The 21,390-nt window shown below is 36.0% G+C and overlaps 1 protein-coding gene across 2 annotated transcripts in view; it reads right to left on the minus strand.

Annotated features, from left to right (window-relative positions):
• SRGAP3 (SLIT-ROBO Rho GTPase activating protein 3) overlaps window positions 1–21,390 on the minus strand; it is a 2,107,662-nt gene that overhangs the window by 16,778 nt on the left and 2,069,494 nt on the right. For both annotated transcript variants that reach the window (XM_044078646.1, XM_044078643.1), the window contains exon 21: window positions 13,642–13,969. In XM_044078646.1, the coding sequence (XP_043934581.1) occupies window positions 13,642–13,969 (328 nt within the window). The remainder of the gene's footprint in view (window positions 1–13,641; window positions 13,970–21,390) is intronic.

Below are 21,390 nucleotides of genomic sequence, written 5' to 3' on the forward strand. Positions count from 1 at the left end.
AAATAATCAGTGCTCCTAGACCCAGTCGGCGGACCTCTCCCTCGTGGTATGTAACTTATGTACATAGTCTTATTTGTTTATATCTACAACTGTTTTATGCATTTAGTACTGTTTTCTGCCACTAACATTGATATTGCATTAATATTTGCCTAGTATAAATGTCCAAAGTGCAACAGACTGCATGAAAGCTCCTATCTTGGGAACTGAGGCAACGTGCACTTGTTTTAATGCTGTTTCACTCTGTTGTTTAATATATATTGCTGATTAGCTCTATAGGTATGGCGAAATGTTCTCTAGAGACTAGTAAGCTTGTCTGACTATACAGTTTAATATTACAGCCTTAGCGACTTTGCGGCTTGTAGTTGTAACGCTTCAGTATGGCTGTTTGAATAGGACTGTGTGTTTAACAGCTTGGTGGAAAACGTTCTTGTAAAATGACTAGCAAGCTTTCTACAAGTGTTTTTAAAAGGCTAGCAAGCTTATCTGCTACTGCATAATTAAAGTAACTTGGTGCTTGGTGAAATATACTATCTAACAAACTAGCAGCTTATATAAATGTGTTTTAGAAGACTCACAAGGAAATCTGCTACTTTACAGTTATAGAGACTAGGAGACTAGCATGTACACTGTTGAATTTATACCTGAATGTTGCTTGGCTTCTGCATAGATACTGGGAAACTAGTTGAATTGATGCTTTAGTTTAACAGTTGGGGTACTGTGACTCCCTTAAGATATTGTAACTGCTTTACCATTAAACTTGTTACTCATTCTTGTAATTAATCTTTCCCCACCAAGAACTATCCCTTTAACAGCTGTCCTGCAAGGCTTACACTAAAAGAAGGATGCTACCCAGCTGAATTCACACTGAATACCTGTTCTTAGCTGCCTCTCAACCAAAATGCCCTACTAAGGTTAATAGATATAAAATCTCTCTGTAAATGCCACAGTTGCTGACCTTGGTCTATAGCACTATTACTTAGCCCCAATTACAGTACCAACCCCTAAAACTATAACAGTTTGGACAACATAAATATAACTATCCCTAAAGGAATACGGGATGCCTAACATGTATTTCCCCAAATATTAAACTATAAATTGGAAGCAAAACAGAGTGTTCCCCAAAATTAATCAAAAATTGGCAGCTAAACAGTAAAGTATTACATTCCCCCGACTTACACTTTAAACAGTAAAATTATGCATTAAAAGCCTTACTTCATAAAACCCAAGCATACTTACCTATAACTGCAGGTTCTAAGATCCTTGTGTCTGGTTAAGCCCTGCTCCACTCACCCTCGCTGCACTCGGGCTCGCTCTGCACCCCTCCTTGCCCCCAAATCCACCCGCCCCCATTGTGGCTAGCTTTATAGCCACAATACCATACCGATTCTACCTGAACCAATCAAGATTTTTCTCCTCAGTTTAACCCACCCCTCACATCACCCCACCATTTTCCTATCTGATCCAATCAGTACTGTACTGCTTATTCTAACCCAGCCCCCCAGCAGTTATTATCCATCCACAAGATCCTGAGGGCCCTATATCTAAAACATTAACCCAGCCTCCAACTATGTCACCATCGAAAACAATGTCACTACTCTCTCTGCTATCCCTTATGTTAATTCCATATCTCCTCTCCACTTGTGAAAATCAGTCTTACCTAGGATTTCACTACCCAAAATGTCAAACTACCCCAGTTGTGTCAAATATGGCAGGTTACCCATTAGTTGCTCCTATACCCAACTCCTTAACTACAACATACCATCAGCCTATTAAACCCAGATACATCAGCTCAAAATCTAAACACTATCAAAGACTTATAAACAAATTCCTGAAGTATATGGTAAACATTCTCTATAACCTTGCAATGGATGGAGATATTCACCCAAACTCTGGCCCTTCCACCCTAGATAGCGCAACCACATATGCTAATAACCCTGTCAAATCACTATCTATAAATAAGTCCCCCAACTCCCTCCTGGTCTGCCATCTAAATATTTGAAGCATAAATAATAAGGTGCATAACTTACATGCCCTCCTACAAGTCCATTCCCCTGATATTCTGTGCCTAACTGAAACCTGGCTAAAACCATCAACCTCAGATAATGAAGTTTTAACACCCGGGTATAATATACTTAGATGTGACCGCACTACTAGGAAGGGAGGTGGGGTAGCTGTACTCTTCAAATCTACACTAAATGTTACCTCAAACCCCATTCAACCACCCCAGGTCAATAAAGCAGAAATAATTGCTACCAAGTTCCAAATTAACAAAAACAAATGCATAAATATAGTCTGCTTGTTCATAGGTTCATAGATAAGTACTAAGCTAACTGCCCTTGCGAGCCATTCTAAGCCTAGCCAATTATCCCTTGTGAGACTCAAACCCTGCACCTTCTGTTTGTAAGGCAATCACCTTAACCATTAGGCCACCCTCCAAATCCCCATATTATTATTATAGTATTATTGGGAATAATACCAATACCCTAGAAGATATCCTCCAATGATTAGCTAATAACTATTCAGAAGAAAAAAATAGTACTTGGAGATCTTAACATTGACTGGAACACCTGCTCCTCTCAATCTCCTACCACCCATGTAAACCTGTATGGATTCACACAGGTCATATCCACCTCCACCAGGATAGGTAAACTTAACCAAAAAGACAGTATACTGGACTGGATACTAATCAACAGCCACCCCCAAATGTATACATCAGGGACCATCCCTGATGACCTCAGTGATCACTTTCTCACCTTTATTTGTAAGCATAAATCCTATAATTCCCATCAGCCCACATATAGAACAGTAAGAAATAGTAAAAGCTTTAATCCTACCAAGTTTCAGGACGAACATAAGTCATGCAATTGGTCTGCCTAAAACACTTGCCCCTAGATGAAGCTGTTGCCTTCGTTAACAATAAATTCCTTACCATCCTCGATTCTCATGCTCCCACTCGCTCCACTAGGGCAAAAACAAATGTTGCCCCATGGCTCTCTAAAGAAACCAAATCAAAAGTCATAGAAATAAAGCATGGGCTACACGGCATGCTACAAAAGCCCGTCTAGATCAAAGTAAATTTTGGCAAATAAGAAATGAGACAAAATGATCCATTTTTCTAGATAAAAAAACTACTACTTCCATTTCCAGCTAGGAAATCAAAATAGCCCTCAAAAATTCTGGGCAGGAATAAATAAACTACTGCACCCAGGTCAAACCACCACTCCACCTCCCTCAGCTTCTACTGATAAACTACCAGAGGATGTCACTAGCACCTTTAATAGTTTCTTTGCCAAAACTATCCAAGCCCTACCTAGCCAATTACCCCTAAACTCCTCTAACCTGCAGGATACCATTCCCAGTACCTAGCCCTGCTTTAGCTTCCAACCAGCCTCTACATCTTTCATTTGTACACTTATCAAAACATTAAAACCTACTACCCTAGCTGCTGACCTTCTCTCTGCTGAATATTTGCAAAAAGCTGCAGATACTATAGCATACCCCATTTCCATTCTAATTAATTGGTCAATATCAGAAGCTTCAGTCCCCTCTATCTGGAAAATATCTTGTGTCATACCCCTCCATAAAGATGGTAGCTCTACTGAATTATCTAATTACAGACCCATAGCCATCTTGTTACCTTTGGCAAAAATTATGGAAAAGTGAATCCATAAACAACTTCTGTACTTTCTAACCCAAAACAACCTACTGGCTAATTCTCAGCATGGCTTCAGGCCTCATCATAGTACTGCCACAGGCCTCCTCACCTTCTCTAATGCTACAAACTATAACAAGAACAACAACAAATTATCCTCAGCCCTTTTTTGGATCTATCTAAGGCTTTTGATATGGTCAACCACCATCTACTCATCCACACCCAGGCAACAATGTCTCTAGGCAATCACTCTCTCCAGTGGTTTGAATCCTATCTGCACAACAGACAACAAGCAGTGCTATGGCAGAACAAACTATCAACCTCCTACCCAACACCCTAGGTGACCCCCAGGAGTCTATTCTGTTTTCCATTTTTATTAATGACCTCCACACTGTCATCCCAAAAGCTAACTGCATTCAATATGCGGATGACTCCATGTTGATCTGCACTGGCACCTCACAAACAGAGCTGCAGACAATTACTCAGAGTACTTTTAGCTTAGTTGAAAATTGGCTTGCTGTTCACTGTCTGATTCTAAATCCTAACAAAACAAAGCTCCTACTTTTCTCCCCCACCCAAAGATCCCCAGCGTTATCTCTCTCCATTAAGTTTAACAATGGTACCATAATCTCCCCAGATGCCCACACAAAACTCCTAGGAGTTATTATAGACAACAATCTTAAATTTGATGTGCACATCAACAAAACTATCAAAACCATTAATAAAAAACTGGGCTCACTATATAGGATAAAGCCATTCCTAACCCCACCTGCTAGGACTGCCATTTTCCACTCCCATCTACTCTCTACCCTCTTCTATGCTTCCCCTTTACTTGCCAACCTAACTACAACTGAACTTAACAAACTCTCAAGCTGCTGTAATAACATAGCTAGATTTGCCACTGGCCTGCCCTATAGAACGCATCACTGTATAAACCTAAATAATTTCGGATGGCTAGAGCTACCCAGGCAGATTCAGTTTAACCAACTTATTGTGGCTCACAAAAACAACCTGAAAATATACCTGCACTGCAAAACATCATCTATCCCCACTCCAACCGCAGACTACTTCACTCATGTAATAGACTGATAGTACAAACTATTAAATTGAACAACTCAGTTGGAGGCTCCCTGTTCACCAACTCTGTTTGCAAAACTTGGAACTCACTACCTGCTAACATTACCCTAGACACCACCCTATCTCAATTCAAGAAAACTCTCAAGCAGTATTTCAAGTCTCAATGGCTATGTCCTTGCTCCAAGCCTGACTAAATATTTAGTCTTACTAGTACACCAATACTATTTTTGTAAATGGAACTAAACTGTGTTTTAATTGTTAAGCCAGATTAGAAGTTTGTGAGATTGTATAACTTTAACTCCTCAACTGAATCTGTAAATTGTGTTTTATTTGTACTATGTTATGATTACTTTTGTTTAATTTGTACTTTGTTAAGATTGCTTATGTAACTACCTTTGGAGCTTTTCTCCCCAGGACATTTATCCAGTCAGACTATCCTGGTCAACAAATGTAAAATAAAATAAAAATAAAATAAATAAAAGTAAATAACACACAAAATGTTAGAAGACAGATAAAACTGATGAACAGAGTAATCAAGGCTATTAAGACAAATTCATATGATATAACTGAAATAAATATGATATACTACAGAGCATCTACACTAATAACTGTTAAAAGTGTTACTGCAAAAACATAGCGTAACAAAGGAAAAGAAAGGAAGGGAATAAGTACAATACCACCATGGAAGCACCGAACAGCGAAAAAATATAAATCAACTAAGACAAGAATTATCAGTGTTAAAAGAATACAGATATCATCAAAAATCTGCAGAAAGATAGATGAGGTAAAAGAAACAAACAATATTAAAATGGACCAGGGTTTATCATGCACTACTTCTAATAAAAAAGACTTTTGGCTTTTCCCGATTAGAGGTCGCCACAGCGGAACTCCGGTCCGCTCATGATTGGCAGTGGATTTTTACGGTGCCGAGTTGCCAGCCCGATGCCCAACCTTCAACGAAGGCACGCCCATTCAGGCTCGCACCTACCTGTATATCTTTAATGTCACTCGACCGCGGGGAAAACATGCAGACTCCACAGAGAGGGCGCTCCAGCTGAGAATCGAACGGGAGAACCTCTTGCTGTGAGGCAACAATGCTAACCGCTGCACCACTATTTCTAATAATGAACTAAAAATATCAGCACAAGCAGAAAAACTTAGAAGGCATGCAGATAAATGTAAAAGATGAGCAAAATCAGTTTTTATAGTGAAATGGAAAACAAAGCAAAAGAAAAAGGAAACATCACCTAAAATAGAAGGAATGAATACATTTTGGAGAAATATTTATGAAGATCCTGTTGAACATAACAAATATACAGAATGGAGAGAAGAATTAAAAGAAACACTAAGGAGCTCTAATGCAGATGATATGAAATGGGATGAAGTAACAGCAAGAGAAACTGAGACAAAATTAAGAAAGTTTTCTAAACTGAAAACCCTGGGCCCATATGCAGTACCTAACTACTGGCTAAAGGTATTAACATCTTTACAGAAAGATATAGCCTGAGTACGAATTATATATACAAACATCCTGAAAAGACACCGACCTGATTAACATCAGAAACACGATACTTCTCCTTAAGAGTGAAACTGGAAGCGATCCTAAGAACTACAGACTGATAACGTGTCTTCTGATAATATACTAATTATATAACAAATGTAATTACAACACCAAAAATGCTGCTTCAAGCACAGTATAAACAATAAATCCCCAAAAGACGATCAGATACTAAAAAACACACTCCTTTAATGAAACGTTACATTGATACATGTAACGTTTCATTAAAGGAGTGTGTCTTTTAGCATCCGATCGCCTTTTGGGGATTTATTGTTTATACTGTGCTTGAAGCAGCATTTTTGGTGCTTTAATTACATTTGTTTTCTTAGTTGGACACTGATATGCTTTTTGGTGCTTTATACTAGTTATATACTGGAATTGATGGAGACAGAGTTTATAGTAATCTAGAAATAAATTTTAATAATGGCAACAAAGCAAAATGGTAACAAAAGAAAGTCACATGGAACAAAGGATCATCTACTTTTAAATAAAGCCATAACAGAGAGCTGGAAAAAGAGGAAAAATCTAAGTATGTTATGGATAAATTACAAAAAAGCATTCAATAGCATTACACCCTACATTGGTCAATTACATTGCAAACACTATAAAACAGTGACAAACTATTTTGCACCTAATCCATGACAAACGGGCAAATTATTATCCTAAGAATCAATATCCAAAGGGAGAGGGGTGGGGGATATTTCATGGTGAATTTTTATCACCACTGTTGTTTTTCTGTGCTCTTAACCCATTAAGCTGTTTAGTTAATAGATGAGGCTATTTTAGAAGACTATAGCTAATATTGAAAACTACCTTTTCATCTGGGAATAAAGTCCAAACTATAAATCAGTTTGGTCTTCCTGTTCTAACTTGCAGCTTTGGTGTGACTGATTGGATTAATAAAGTATTAAAATTGTTGGACAAGAAAACAGTACGTAGCATGATTATATATCCCTAAATCTGAAGGAGGTATGGGTCTCTATTAAATTGACTACATGTATTGATCTACAATTGCGGACTACATACATATTTACTGACCACATCAAATCCATAGTGAAAGTTCTAAAGCATGAAGGGAAGAAGTCTAAGATGACATCTTTGCCCACTTTAGCAGAATAATTTCGGAACAAAGTGGGAATGAAATGAAAGCAGAACTAGACAAGAATCAGACAGCAACTAGAAGTGCCAAAAAAAACAAAAGAAAGAATATAAAGACAAGGCCATAAGAAAAAGAAAGAAAATGGAAAAGTCCACAAATATGGTGTCCAGTATGGAGAAGTTCTGGAACATCCTCATGTTGCCCAAGATTTGATGCAGATATGACAAGGATACACAATCTGAAACCAAAAGATGAAAGGCTAATAATGGCAGCCCAAAATAGTTGTCTACATACCCGCTGGTTTATAAAGCCTATAGAAAAGTGGAAGAAACAGACAAATGTAGGTTCTGTAAAACAGAACTGGAAAGAGATGTACATCTCGCTAGGTGTGATATATTCAGCCATGAGTATATCACGCCCTTCTCGCTGGATGTGATATACTCATGGCTGAGTGGCTACTGAAAAGTGCAATACTATATCAAGACCGTTGCATTGGGGATTGAACATACTCTACAATGTAGAGGTAGTCGAGAATCACTAGAAATATGAACCACAAAGCATTACTGCCATTAATGACGTTTATATCACACAGGATCAGCCATTATTAACATTTTAAAAAATAGATGTAAGAAAACTAGACATAAAAGACCAAGAAAAAAGAGTAGCACTGATCATTGAAACTGCTACATCCAGTGATTATACCACCTTACATGGGGAGAGACACAAAGTCATAAATACCAGGATTTGCAAGCAGAAGCAAAGAGCATTGTAGAAGAAAAATACTTATACAATTTCAATATTAGTGGGAGCAACAGGGCTAATAAAAATATATATAGTCATGCTTAAATATGTTACCAATGCATACAACCCCATACAAAGTACAGAAGGAGGCAATTCTAGGTACATTGTTACATTGTGAATGCTGAGAAGAGCGCTCATGCCTAACATCAAAGACTGATTTCATGAACTTCGACTATGCTCTGACTCAGGAATGTGGTCAATTCCTGTCAAAGTATGTAAAAAAATAAACATTTTGAGAAATTAAACACAGAGATTTTAAGGGGCACTACTGTTTAAAAGTAAGGTTCCTAAAACTGCTAAAAAAATAAATAGCCACAACCTTGAAGACCCAGCGTTCCTAACCCTAAACCACTGATGCACTTAACCTCTTTTGTAACTATAATCAATAAGCTAATTGATAACATACTTAGAAGACTTGTCTTCCTCCTCAACAGCAACAGCTAAAACTGTGGGCAAACATATTAGGGGTTGGTATAATAGTTTAAGTGTTTACCTCACAGACAAATGGTACAGGGTTTGATTTTCACATTTGAAAGGGAAATTGGCTAGACTTAAAATGGCCCACAATGGCAGCTAGCTTGGTACTTGTCTATGATCCTGTGAACCTTAGAAATTGTAACAAAGTTGAAAAAGCATAGATCAAAGAGTAAGCCTACAAAGTGAAATTATAATTTTTTAACCCCTTCTAAACATGGGCTTCTCTTTCAAGTTTGAGAAGCGGAAGTGTGATCCACAGAATTGAAAACACTGAAATTACCAGGAAATATATGCTAACCCTGGAGGACTTACCTCAATGTGTAAGCCTTATCTTGTAAGGTTTCCACATTATGGTAGACCTTCTTAATTCAGCACTCATGCTATCACTATGATTTTCCATTTGCGGGGCCCTCAGCATGGACAGCAATCTTACCTGGGAGGCCACAGGCTAATGTGGCATTCTGCATTATTGGATAATACTAATTAGTTATCTGCCCAATTAACTTGGCTAAGTGATCCAGAGAATCATTCAACTGAATTTCATTTTTATTCTAGGAAAAAAAAATGAAAGGCTTCTTTTGAAGATGTTCAGTCATTCACTTCTGTGGGACTACTCACAGTACAGTTAAGTATAGTGGAGTCATGGGCATGTATTTGTGTCAGTGAGTGTGTGTGTGTGTGTGTGTGTGTGTGTGTGTGTGTGTGTGTGTGTGTGTGTGTGTGTGTGTGTGCGCTCGCTCACGCCTGCGCTTATCCGAATATGTGTGCATGTATGTCTGAATGTGTGTGTGTGTGTGTGTGTGTGTGTGTGTGTGTGTGTGTGTGTGTGTGTGTGTGTGTGTGTGTGTGTGTGTGTGTATGTGTGTGTGTGTGTGTGTGTGTGTGTGTGTGTGTGTGTGTGTGTGTGTGTGTGTGTGTATGTTGCACACACTGATACACGGGCTGCTAGTACAGTCAGGTCTGACACTACAGGATTTGATTCAGAAACATGGTAATGAGCTGTTAATGAGGTAATTCTCTGTGGGGCTTTACCATAACTCTGAATTGTCATTTCTGTCTGCCATGCAAATTGACTAACCTGTATTAGCCAATTAGCATGGGTAGAGAGAATTTCTCCAAAGTCAGGCCAAAGTCCAAAATTGCTTCATCTTGGAAAATTCCATTTTCTCTGAGTTATAGCCATCTCTTTATTAGAATATATAATCAGTAGGGGTGTGAAGGTGTAGCCCCTATGTCACGATACAGGGGGCTTACCCCTGCATAAAGACTTTTAAAGTATAACATTGAATTTCACAGTTTGCTCTGATTACTTCTACTTAATAACCTTAATTTTTCTTAGTTTCGGGACTTATACTATCAAGTCTCAAACTTCTGACAGAGAACCACTAAACAGTCATATTTAATAAGCTAACTTCAGCAGTCAAAAGTAAATTACCTAAAATAAATTAGGCATCACCAAACAAATACTGGACAAAATTAATCTTAACTTCAGTATGGTGCTCTAATAAGTTTATTGGAAATTCAGAGAGACAAAGTCTCTCCAGTCATGTTGTTTGACTAAACTTTGATGCTATACAAAAATGGCTCAAAGTAGATACAACCAGACAGGTTATTTCCTTTATCAACTTATGCACATACTCAAGTCACTGAACAACAACTACTGTCATAGTACACGTTGGGGTGAATTCCCTTGCACAAAGGGGGGGGGGGTCCATCAACCAACCATGGAAACTATAGACCCATAAGCCTAACTAGCCTTATCTGCAAGGCCATGGAAAGAATTATCATGGATCTTATCAACAAGGACATAGTTGACCTACAAACCCTTGACCTGACCCAGTCTGGCATCGTTAAGGGTAGATCATGTGTATTGAACCTGGTAGACTTCTTCGAGAATGTCACCAAAGTCCGGGATGAAGGAAAAGCAGAACATACTGTCTATCTTGACTTAGCCAAAGCTTTTGAGACAATCCTTCACTCAGGCATCATTGAGAAACTCTTCCGACTGGAGATTAACCCATACATCACTAGATGGGTAACTAACCTGCTCGCCAACAGAATGCATACTCTCAATGTTGGAGATTACACCTCTACCAGTAGACCAGTTACCTGTGGTGTACCACAAGGATTTGTGGTTTGCCCTCTACTGTATGGAATCTATTTCTTGAAAGTCCAGTTGAAAGTAGATGGCCTGTGGCTTACCATGTTCGCTGATGACTGTAACCTGGGTGCAATCATTGAGTCCCCAAACAATGTTAACAGATTACAAAAAGGGCGAACACAAACAAATGACTGCTTCCAAAGCAACAGACTAAAATGAAACAAAAAAAGTGTATTATTATTCCCCCCTTTGGCAAAGAGGAAGTCCCTGCATATTACAATATTGACAGCAACCCCCTAAGCTCAAACCCAGTGGTGTGAGATTTGGGATCACAAGTTCATAGCGATCTAAGCTTCAGTCACCATGTATCCACAGTGGTGAGGAAAGCCTTCTACATTGTGCATCTCATAAGTAAGAGCATCGCATCCAAGAATAAGGATGTTATAACTCCTCTATACTCGATTCTCATTAGACCACTAATAGAGTACAACACTCCGTTTTGCATGTACCTCACCAGACACTTATAGCAGCTGGAGAGACCACAGAGGTTTCTCACCAAGAAAATTCAGGGCACCCAAAAGCATGGAAAGACTGAAAGCCCTGTCATTGTACTCTGTATCCTATAGGCTGCTGACAGGTGACTTGTGGCTGGCCTATATGCAGTCTCTGACCCTGTCCTAATGGAAATGCTGCACATCTGCAAGTCAAATGTGACAAGAGTCACTTACTCCAGGAATCTCAACCTAGCCTGTGACATTAACAGAACATGCTGGAGAGACAGATATATCTCTCAGAGATTGCCAGTCCTCTAGAATAAGCTCCAAAGTCATGTGAAACAGCTCTTCAGTGACCCTATTGAAGTGCAACCTAGACAATTAGATGGGAGATCGTAAATTCATCCCAGGGTGACACATATGTCCCTCATAGACAGGGGCAGTCTGTGCTGATCACAGACTTGCTCTGTGAATAATGACCATCTAACCAAGGTCAGTTAGGAACACAGGTGTAACATGGCTATGCTTGTAAAGGCCCTAGGACCATTAGCCCAGTAACCTACTAAGAATTTATTCATATACAATAATTATTTAAAAATGAAAACAGACAGAAAACCCTGCTAATCCCGTTACTGGAAACCTTTCTTAAACAAAGAGAGAATCCTATGTGACAAGGAACAAACATGTCTTTCCACACTAAAACAAATGCTATTTCAAAAACGATTACACATACATTTTATGATAACGCATAATGTACACTTAATGTCAGGAAAAAAAATACCACACATGGGCTTCTCATGTTTCTTATTTGCCAAGTCAGTAGACCTAAAGTACAGTTTATGTGACTAAATTCTCCAGGTCATTTGTTAGACCCTCTTTCAAAGAATGGTAATTTACATCTGAACATTTGTCTTCAACACAATAACAAGGGTATAGCCTGGTATATTCCATGAATGTCATGGTATCCACTTTTTAACATATGTATTTGTTAGAGATTTGTAGGTATTTATGTATTATTTAGATATATTTTGATAAGTTTTATATATATATATATATATATATATATATATATACACAGTATATATGTGTGTGTGTAATATATGTGTATATATATATATATATATATATATATATATATATATATATATACAGTATGTATGTGTGTGTGTAATATATGTGTGTGTGTATATATATATATATATATATATATATATATATATACAGTATATATGTGTGTGTGCAATATATGTGTGTGTGTGTGTGTGTATATATATATATATATATATATATATATATATATATATATCTATATACATTATATAAGTGTGTGTGTAATATATGTGTATATATATATATATATATATATATATATATATATATATATATATATATATATATATATCCCATTTGATCCAGCAAATTTACGATTCATCGAAACGTAAATTTGCGACCTCACTTACGCAAAAGTGCATTTTTTCTAAAATGCTCTTTTGTGTAAAAACAAAAATAAAAATAAAAAAAAATCAGATAAGAAGTAAAAACATGCAGTTTGCATGTAATGTTAGTTGTACATCAACGTTTAGTGTTGATGTACAACTAAGTAAACTATTGCGGAGATTGTGATGCTGTGGGGATAAGGGTATATTCCCTTTTTCCCATTGTAGTGCGATCTCGGAGTGAGAATATTAAAGTAGGGGGGTGTGGGGGGTGCAGGGGGGCTTGCCCCCTTGCATAAGTCTGTTTAGTGTGTTTTTTTTTGATTTATGAAACATAAATTCACTGGATCAAAGTAAATATATATATATATATATATATATATATATATATATATATATATATACATACATACATACATACACTCTTTTTGAAGGTAGATGTGCTGTAGTATGCATAGGAAAATAAAAATATCTGCCTGGTAAGTGGATAGCTGTCTCCAAGCACTGACATACTTTGTACATTCTTGCTAGTATCATATTCTTTCCAGCCTGTCCTCAGTTTTACCAAAGCCTGATACATGAACTACCAGCAAGAGCAAAGTACTAATTTGAAAACCAGAAAAAAAGAAGGATTATAAAATGTTAACAGCAAAATATAGGAAAATTTGGAAAACAAAAGGCTCAGTCCTTCTTTTGTCTCACTGATGTAAGTGGAATAAGGAAGGTGTCAGTGGAAAGGAGACACACGGTACCCCAGCTGATCTGTCCAGCTGGAGACAATATGAAAATCCAGGAAAGAGTCCTGTAAAGTAATTTTTCACTTTAGTGAAATGGGAATTTGCCTCACACAACTGATTGAAGTAAAACACATTTGATATATTTTACCGCTGTCTGCAAAAGAAAAGAAAGATACAATAAACTAAAATGACAAATTCTTAATTCCTACCACTGATAATGCTTCTGTTTCCAGAGATTTGTGATCTCCAAGGCTGCTGTGACGTGTTGCACCAGGAACAGGTCTAAGAGGATGTCCATCAGGCAAGGGTTTCCTATCCGAGTAATTGATACTGCCAGCACTGCCGAATGTTGCCAGCCTCCGTTTTTCTGGGCTGTCGATCCTTCCTCTGTTGATCGATATCTTATGTGGACTGCTTGGACAGGCAGATGCTCTAGGAGGAGTGTCTATTGCCGGACTGGTTATTCTAGTTGGGCTGTGCATGTCACCCCCACTTCTTCGTCGAGGAATAGCAGCTCCATCAGACCTTAAGCGTACCCTACAAAAAAGAGAGATATATTTTTGTCATTTTAAAAACAAACCAGTAATATATTATTTATAGAATTTTTCTTGGGTTGAAAAGGCTAGTTCATTATAAATTATAAAAATATACGGCAGGGCAGTAACCTGGCTCTTAATTATGTGATGCATCCAAATCTGCTCTCTCCTTTCTCTCTCTCTCTCTTCTTTTATAATGCGTATACTCTCAGCTAGGTATTTTCGCAGCCCTTAGCCTTTCTATTACCCTCACCATTATGGAAATTCATACTTCATACTTTTACCTTCTAACTTCCCTTCTTTCTGAATTCCAAAAACAGGCTTCTGTATTTTAACTGTCATCTTGTCAATGCTCCTTATAACAGAAAGGCAATCTCTGAAATAAGCCCCTTGTATTATGAACTTCATCATTGATTCATAGATTCATAGACTGTTACTAGGCTAACAACTTGGCAGGCCTTTCTAGGCCTAGCAAAGTTTTCCAGAAAGAATAATGATATCCTGTGTCTGAATAGGACATTGAGAGCCATGCATTTGTAAGCCAGTATGGGACATGGGTGCCAAGCCTGGTGTAAATTTCCTTTTTCCCATCCACTGGACTAGGTGACACTTAAACTGGGTAACAGACGAACTCAGCTTCACATGTATAGAAAGCCTGTTTCATAGGAGTGGCAGTCTCTGGGACACATACTGTATCTGTCTGTACAGCATGTTGTGCTTATGTCACAGACACAATTCAGGCCCCTAGACCTTCTATTTCTGGTACTCTCTGACTTATGAATATGTAGTAATATGATATGTAATCATTCCATTAACATTCCCTAATAGTTCTGTTCATTACAGAGGGACAGTCAATAACACAGACAAGTACTTCTTGGGAACACTGACTTCAGGAAAATAAATGAAGAAAGAATAACTGAAATGGATTTGGAAGTACTGAACTTGCAAACAAGAGCATTGGAAAAAAATCAAAGAATCTGTGACAAGACGTATAGTGTCTCCTGAGGAATGTCACTATAACCTGCACCAGATGATGCAACATTAGAATTTATGGTGTGCCTGGGAAAATACACGGTCCTCTTTGGTGAAATTCTACACCATATTTTTACTGAAATAAAACATTTATTTAGGAAAAAACAGAAACAAAGGCACAAGAGCATCAACACTACCAGACTGTGGTCAGCCTAAACCATGCCTACCATATCCCTTCATGGTCATGAAAGACTCATTCTGTACTGTCAAAAAAAAAAACTGAGACTGGCGAAGTCAACAACCGAAGCACAGAAAATGCATAAAATACCTTATAAGTCAAATGCTCAACTTAATTCCAGGACATGTTGAAATATAATAAAATTCCATAGCATTGTACATATAAGCATGGATGGCAGTAACCCTTACACAGCAGCATAGCAAAACCTCAGGCAGGTAAAATAGTAAGTTACTGTAATTTCAGGGAAACAACATAAATAGCCCCCCCCCCCGCCCATTTGAATAAGAAGAGAACCAAGAAGAAGGATGTGCACTATAACTATGCCATTAAAAAAGTAAAAGAAAGTCTGCCATTTTGAAAATCTTTAAAGATACACTAAAGTCACAATTAGAAAACCTAAATTGGTGCATTCTACCAGTGTGGCTTAAACTAAAAGCAACTGTAACATTTAATAAACTAAATCACTTGCACTGTTCATGAAAAAAAAATGTTCATTAAAAAAAAAAAAAAATATATATATATATATATATATATATATATATATATATATATATATATATGCATCTGTGAAACAAGATTGTGCACACAGTATTTTCTTGTTATGAAAGGATGTCCATGAAAGTGAAGAAATGTGCTGGTAAACTGCTCACACTAATAGTTATAAAGGCACCAGACCAGCTTTGAATGTTCATATAACAAAAGGCAAGCAGCAAAATAGAATCATTGCAACAGAGACTGCAAAAGGCTGTTTTCATAAAACAGCCAATAACAATTATGATTTAAAAAGAAATGTCAACAATATAACAAACTTCTTAAAGTAAATTAAATAAAGTTTATATAAAATGAGAATTAATTTATATGGCAAAATAATGTGATGCATTATTGCTTCCTAAATAACTGAGGATATGATATGCTAAACTGTACATAAAACAGTAAATGGTTTGCAAAAATATGAACTATTCTTTAATACAGACTGAATAATGCTTTAACTATCATGTAATATCTACAGAGAATAATTGCATAATAACTACTAAATATACTTTACCAAACTGAGCATCTGCTGGCACTTTCTGTAAACGACAAGATATCATGATAATGCATTTATTTTTATTTATTTATTTGACATTTGTTGACCAGGTTAGTCTGAATGGGCAGATGCCCTTTTTCAGTGAAGACCCGAGAAGAAATGTTTCAAATACAGAGTATAAAAATTAACAACACAATATCTATAATGGTAATAGCATGCAGTATAACAGTAATCACATATGGTTTTCTACTTTACATAGTCACCAAAATAAAAATAACATACAGTATAACAGTAATCACATAGTTTCATCCTATAAATAGTCACAATAAGAGTAATGACATACAGTATAACAGTAACCACATAAAGTTACATCTTATACATAGTCACAGTGAGAGTAGTAACATACAGTATAACAATAATCACATAAAGTTTTATCCTATACACAGTCACAGTAAGAGTAATAACATACAGTACAACAGTAATCACATACAGTTACATCCTATAGATAGTCACAGTGAGAGTAATATATAGTATAACAGTAATCACATACAGTTTCATCCTATGCATAGTCACAGTAAGAGTAATAACATACAGTATAAAAGAATCAAATACAGTTTCACCCTTTACATAGTCACATTAAGAGTAATAACATACAGTATAACAGTAATCACATACAGTTTCATCCTATACATAGCCACAGTAAAAGTAATAACATACAGTTACATCTTATGCATAGTCACAGTAAGAGTAATAACATACAGTATAACAGTAATCACATACAGTTACATCTTATAAGTAGTTACAGTAAGAGTAATAACATACAGTATAACAGTAATCACATAGTCACATCTTATGCATAATCAAAGTAACAGTAATAACATACAGTATAACAGTAATCACATACAGTTACATCTTATGCATAGTCACAGTAACAGTAATAAAATACAGTATAACAGTAATCACACACAGTTTCATCCTATGCATAGTCACAGTAAGAGTAATAACATACAGTATAACAGCAATCACATGCAGTTTCATCCTATGCATAGTCACAGTAAGAGTAATAACATACAGTATAACAGTAATCACATACAGTTACATCTTATGCATAGTCACAGTACCAGTAATAACATACAGTATAACAGTAGTTACATCTTATACATAGTCACAGTAACATATACTAGTGACATCAATAAGGTGCAACAAATAATCCATAAAAATTGGAATATCCTTACCATGGATGCACATACCAAAGAGATCATAGGTAAAAAACCCAGATTCCTATACAAAAATAGTAAACATTTAAAACAGATTATATGCAATGATTACTGCACTAGGAACAATAAGAATACTATGTATATCTCCAAACCATTGATTATGGGTACTTTTGCATGTCAACATTGTAATAGATGCAGTTATATTACTGACACCCAGACATATAAGCATCCTAATGTTGACTTTACCTTCACCCCCAGATTTTATGCTGATTGCAACACACGTAATCTTATCTACCTTGCAACTTGCACAGCCTGCCAAGCCTTCTATGTAGGCTTGACAAAAAGAAGACTACAGGATAGGATCAACAATCACCTATATGATATTCGTAAGGGCATAGAAACTAACGCGTTAGCAAGACACATTATAGACTATCCTACACATACGTTTTGCTTCAGAGTGTTACAAATAGTACGATATAACACAAGAGGAGGTGATTTGGAGAATGATTTGGCATTGGCTGAATTAAATTGGATTTTAAAACTTGGTGCACATCTTCCTCCTGGCATTAATAATTATTTATCTATCAAGCCAGTACTGTTGGGTAGAAAATAATATGTTCCCTATACATGTTTTTAACACATTTTTAGATATCTATACATACATGTTTTTATGATATACATTATTCATAATATCATGTTTTCATTATTTATATTCAGATATTATAATACATTTATTTTGCTTGTTTAATTGTTCCAAATATACATCTCATATATATCATATTATAACTACATAATTTTATCATTACAGACTATTTTATTTCTACCACAGATATTTATTTATTTATTTATTATACATATTCTTCATTGCATATGTTTGCACATTTATCACTATTGGATTGTTATTTAGTTACTATTTAGACATGTATATGATTAATAGATACTATGAAATTTATTTGAATGAATATCTATATACATGTAAATATTATCTAATAATGCATAAGAATACACTTGTTTCGTGAATCTTAAAAGTACAGGTCTAGTTACATATATATGTAAATACATGAGACAGCATTACACTTGAATAGATGCATTGCAAATAGTTAACATATTTTCATAGTCTTAATATAAGACTTTAACTATGAATTAAATCTGCACGAGGGAATCTACCCATACATATCTGATGATAGATCGTAGCACCAATCTACTCGTTTATTATTGATTTGGTAGTTCACCATTCTCATAAGGTTTTTGCATTTAGAATGGTGCCCTTTTAAATAATATAAGATTTTTTACAATGAACTTACCCATTAGCAATGTTTTAATTAATTGATTGTTTTAAATGAATAATTTTCCCGTGCAAGTGGGTATTTAAATGCATAGCAGTTTGTTTAATGTTATCTGATGAAGCGTGGGTTTACCACGCGAAAGCGCTTATCCTTGTATTTCTAATAAATCGTACTGGACATTATCCTGGAGTTTGGATTTTTTAGTGTGCTTTTTGCATCTTGACATTGTGGCTGGAACTCTCATTTTTTGTTTCTACATTTGGTTTGTTGGTGAGAGATCTACTCAGCAGGGAGGTCGCCTTCCTTTTTTGCTATAGTCACAGTAACAGTAATAACATACAGTATAACAGTAATCACACACAGTTTCATCCTATGCATAGTCACAGTAAGAGTAATAACATACAGTATAACAGCAATCACATACAGTTTCATCCTATGCATAGTCACAGTAAGAGTAATAACATACAGTATAACAGTAATCACATACAGTTACATCTTATGCATAGTCACAGTACCAGTAATAACATACAGTATAACAGTAATCACATACAGTTACATCTTATACATAGTCACAATAACAGTAATAACATACAGTGTAACAGTAATCACATACAGTTTCATCCTATGCATAGTCACAGTAAGAGTAATAACATACAGTACAACAGTAATCACATACAGTTTCATCCTACGCATAGTCACACTAAGAGTAATAACATACAGTATAACAGTAATCACATACAGTTTCATCCTATGCACAGTCACAGTAAGAGTAATAACATACAGTATAACAGTAACCACATACAGTTACATATTATACAGAGTCACAGTAAGAGTAATAACATGCAGTATAACAGTAACCACGTACAGTTTCATCCTATGCATAGCCACAGTAACAGTAATAACATACAGTAATCACAATACAGTTACATAGGTTCATACTAGGCTATCTGCCCTAGGGCATTTATAAGCCTAGCCAGAGTGTGTTTGGCTTTCGCCACCCATTTTAAATTAATTTTGCTATGCCCTTTTTTGAGGTTAGTATACTGTGCCTCTGTCTAAATTGTGACACAGAAGTGATACCTGGGGTATAGGTTCATACTAGGCTTAAAGCTTTTTTACTTATAGGTTCATAGAGTAGTACTAAGCTAACTGCCCTTCCGAGCCATTTTAAGCCTAGCCAATTATCTCTTGCGAGACTCAAACCCTGCACCTAGTGTTTGTAAGGCAAACACCTTAACCATTAGGCCACCCTCCCAACCTTTTATAAACTTTGCAAATTAATAACCTTCTCAGCAGTATATCATGTTCATAGATTAGGTTCATAGTTTAGTACTAAGCTAACTGCCCTTGCGAGACATTTTAAGCCTAGCAAATTATCCCTTGTGAGACTCAAACCCTGCACCTTGTGTTTGTAAGACAAACACCTTAGCCATTAAGCCACCCTCCCAAACATCCTATGCATAGTCACAGTAAGAGTAATAACATGCAGTATGAAAGTAATCACATACAGTTTCATCCTATACATAGCCACAGAAACAGTAATAACATACAGTATAACAGTAATCACATACATTTGCATCTTATACATAGTCACAGTAAGAGTAGTAACATACAATATAACAGTAATCACATAAAGTTTCATCCTATACACAATCACAGTAAGAGTATTAACATACAGTATAACAGTAATCACATACAGTTTCATCCTATGCATAGTCACAGTAAGAGTAATAACATACAGTATAACAGCAATCACATACAGTTTTACCCTATACATAGTCACAGTAAGAGTAATAACATACAGTATAACAGTAATCACATACAATTACATCTTATAAATAGTCACAGTAAGTGTAATAACATACAGTATAACAGTAATCACAATACAGTTACATCCTATGCATAGTCACATTAAGAGTAATAACATACAGTATAACAGTAATCACAATACAGTTATATCCTATGCATAGTCACAGTAAGTGTAATAACATACAGTATAATAGTAATCACAACATAGTTACACCCTATGCATAGTCACAGTAAGAGTAATAACATACAGTATAACAGTAATCACATACAGTTTCATTCTATACATAGCCACAGCAACAGTAACAACATACAGTATAACAGTAATCACATACAGTTACATCTTATACATAGTCACAGTAAGAGTAGTAACATACAGTATAACAGTAATCACAATACAGTTATATCCTATGCATAGTCACAGTAAGAGTAATAACATACAGTATAACAGTAATCACATACAGTTTCATTCTATACATAGCCACAGCAACAGTAATAACATACAGTATAACAGTAATCACATACAGTTTCATCCTATACACAGTCAGTGTAATAACATACAGTATAACAGTAATCACATACAGTTACAACTTATAAATTGTCACAGTAAGAGTAATAACATACAGTGTAACAGTAATCACATACAGTTTCATCCTAAGCATAGTCACAGTAAGAGTAATGACATACAGTATAACAGTAATCACAAACAGTTTCATCCTATAAATAGTCACAGTAAGAGTAATAACATACAGTATAACAGTAATCACATATTGCAAGAAGTGGTGATAGAGTGATTACAGAAAAGTTTGCCAGTGGTTTTACTGAGTTTGTAGATCTGCAGGAGGTGTTGTTCTGAGCTGCAGAGTATACAGTTAG

This window comes from Protopterus annectens, chromosome 7.part1, assembly GCF_019279795.1.
Source record: "Protopterus annectens isolate FY-2018-M chromosome 7.part1, PAN1.0, whole genome shotgun sequence".
NCBI lineage: Eukaryota > Metazoa > Chordata > Ceratodontiformes > Protopteridae > Protopterus > Protopterus annectens.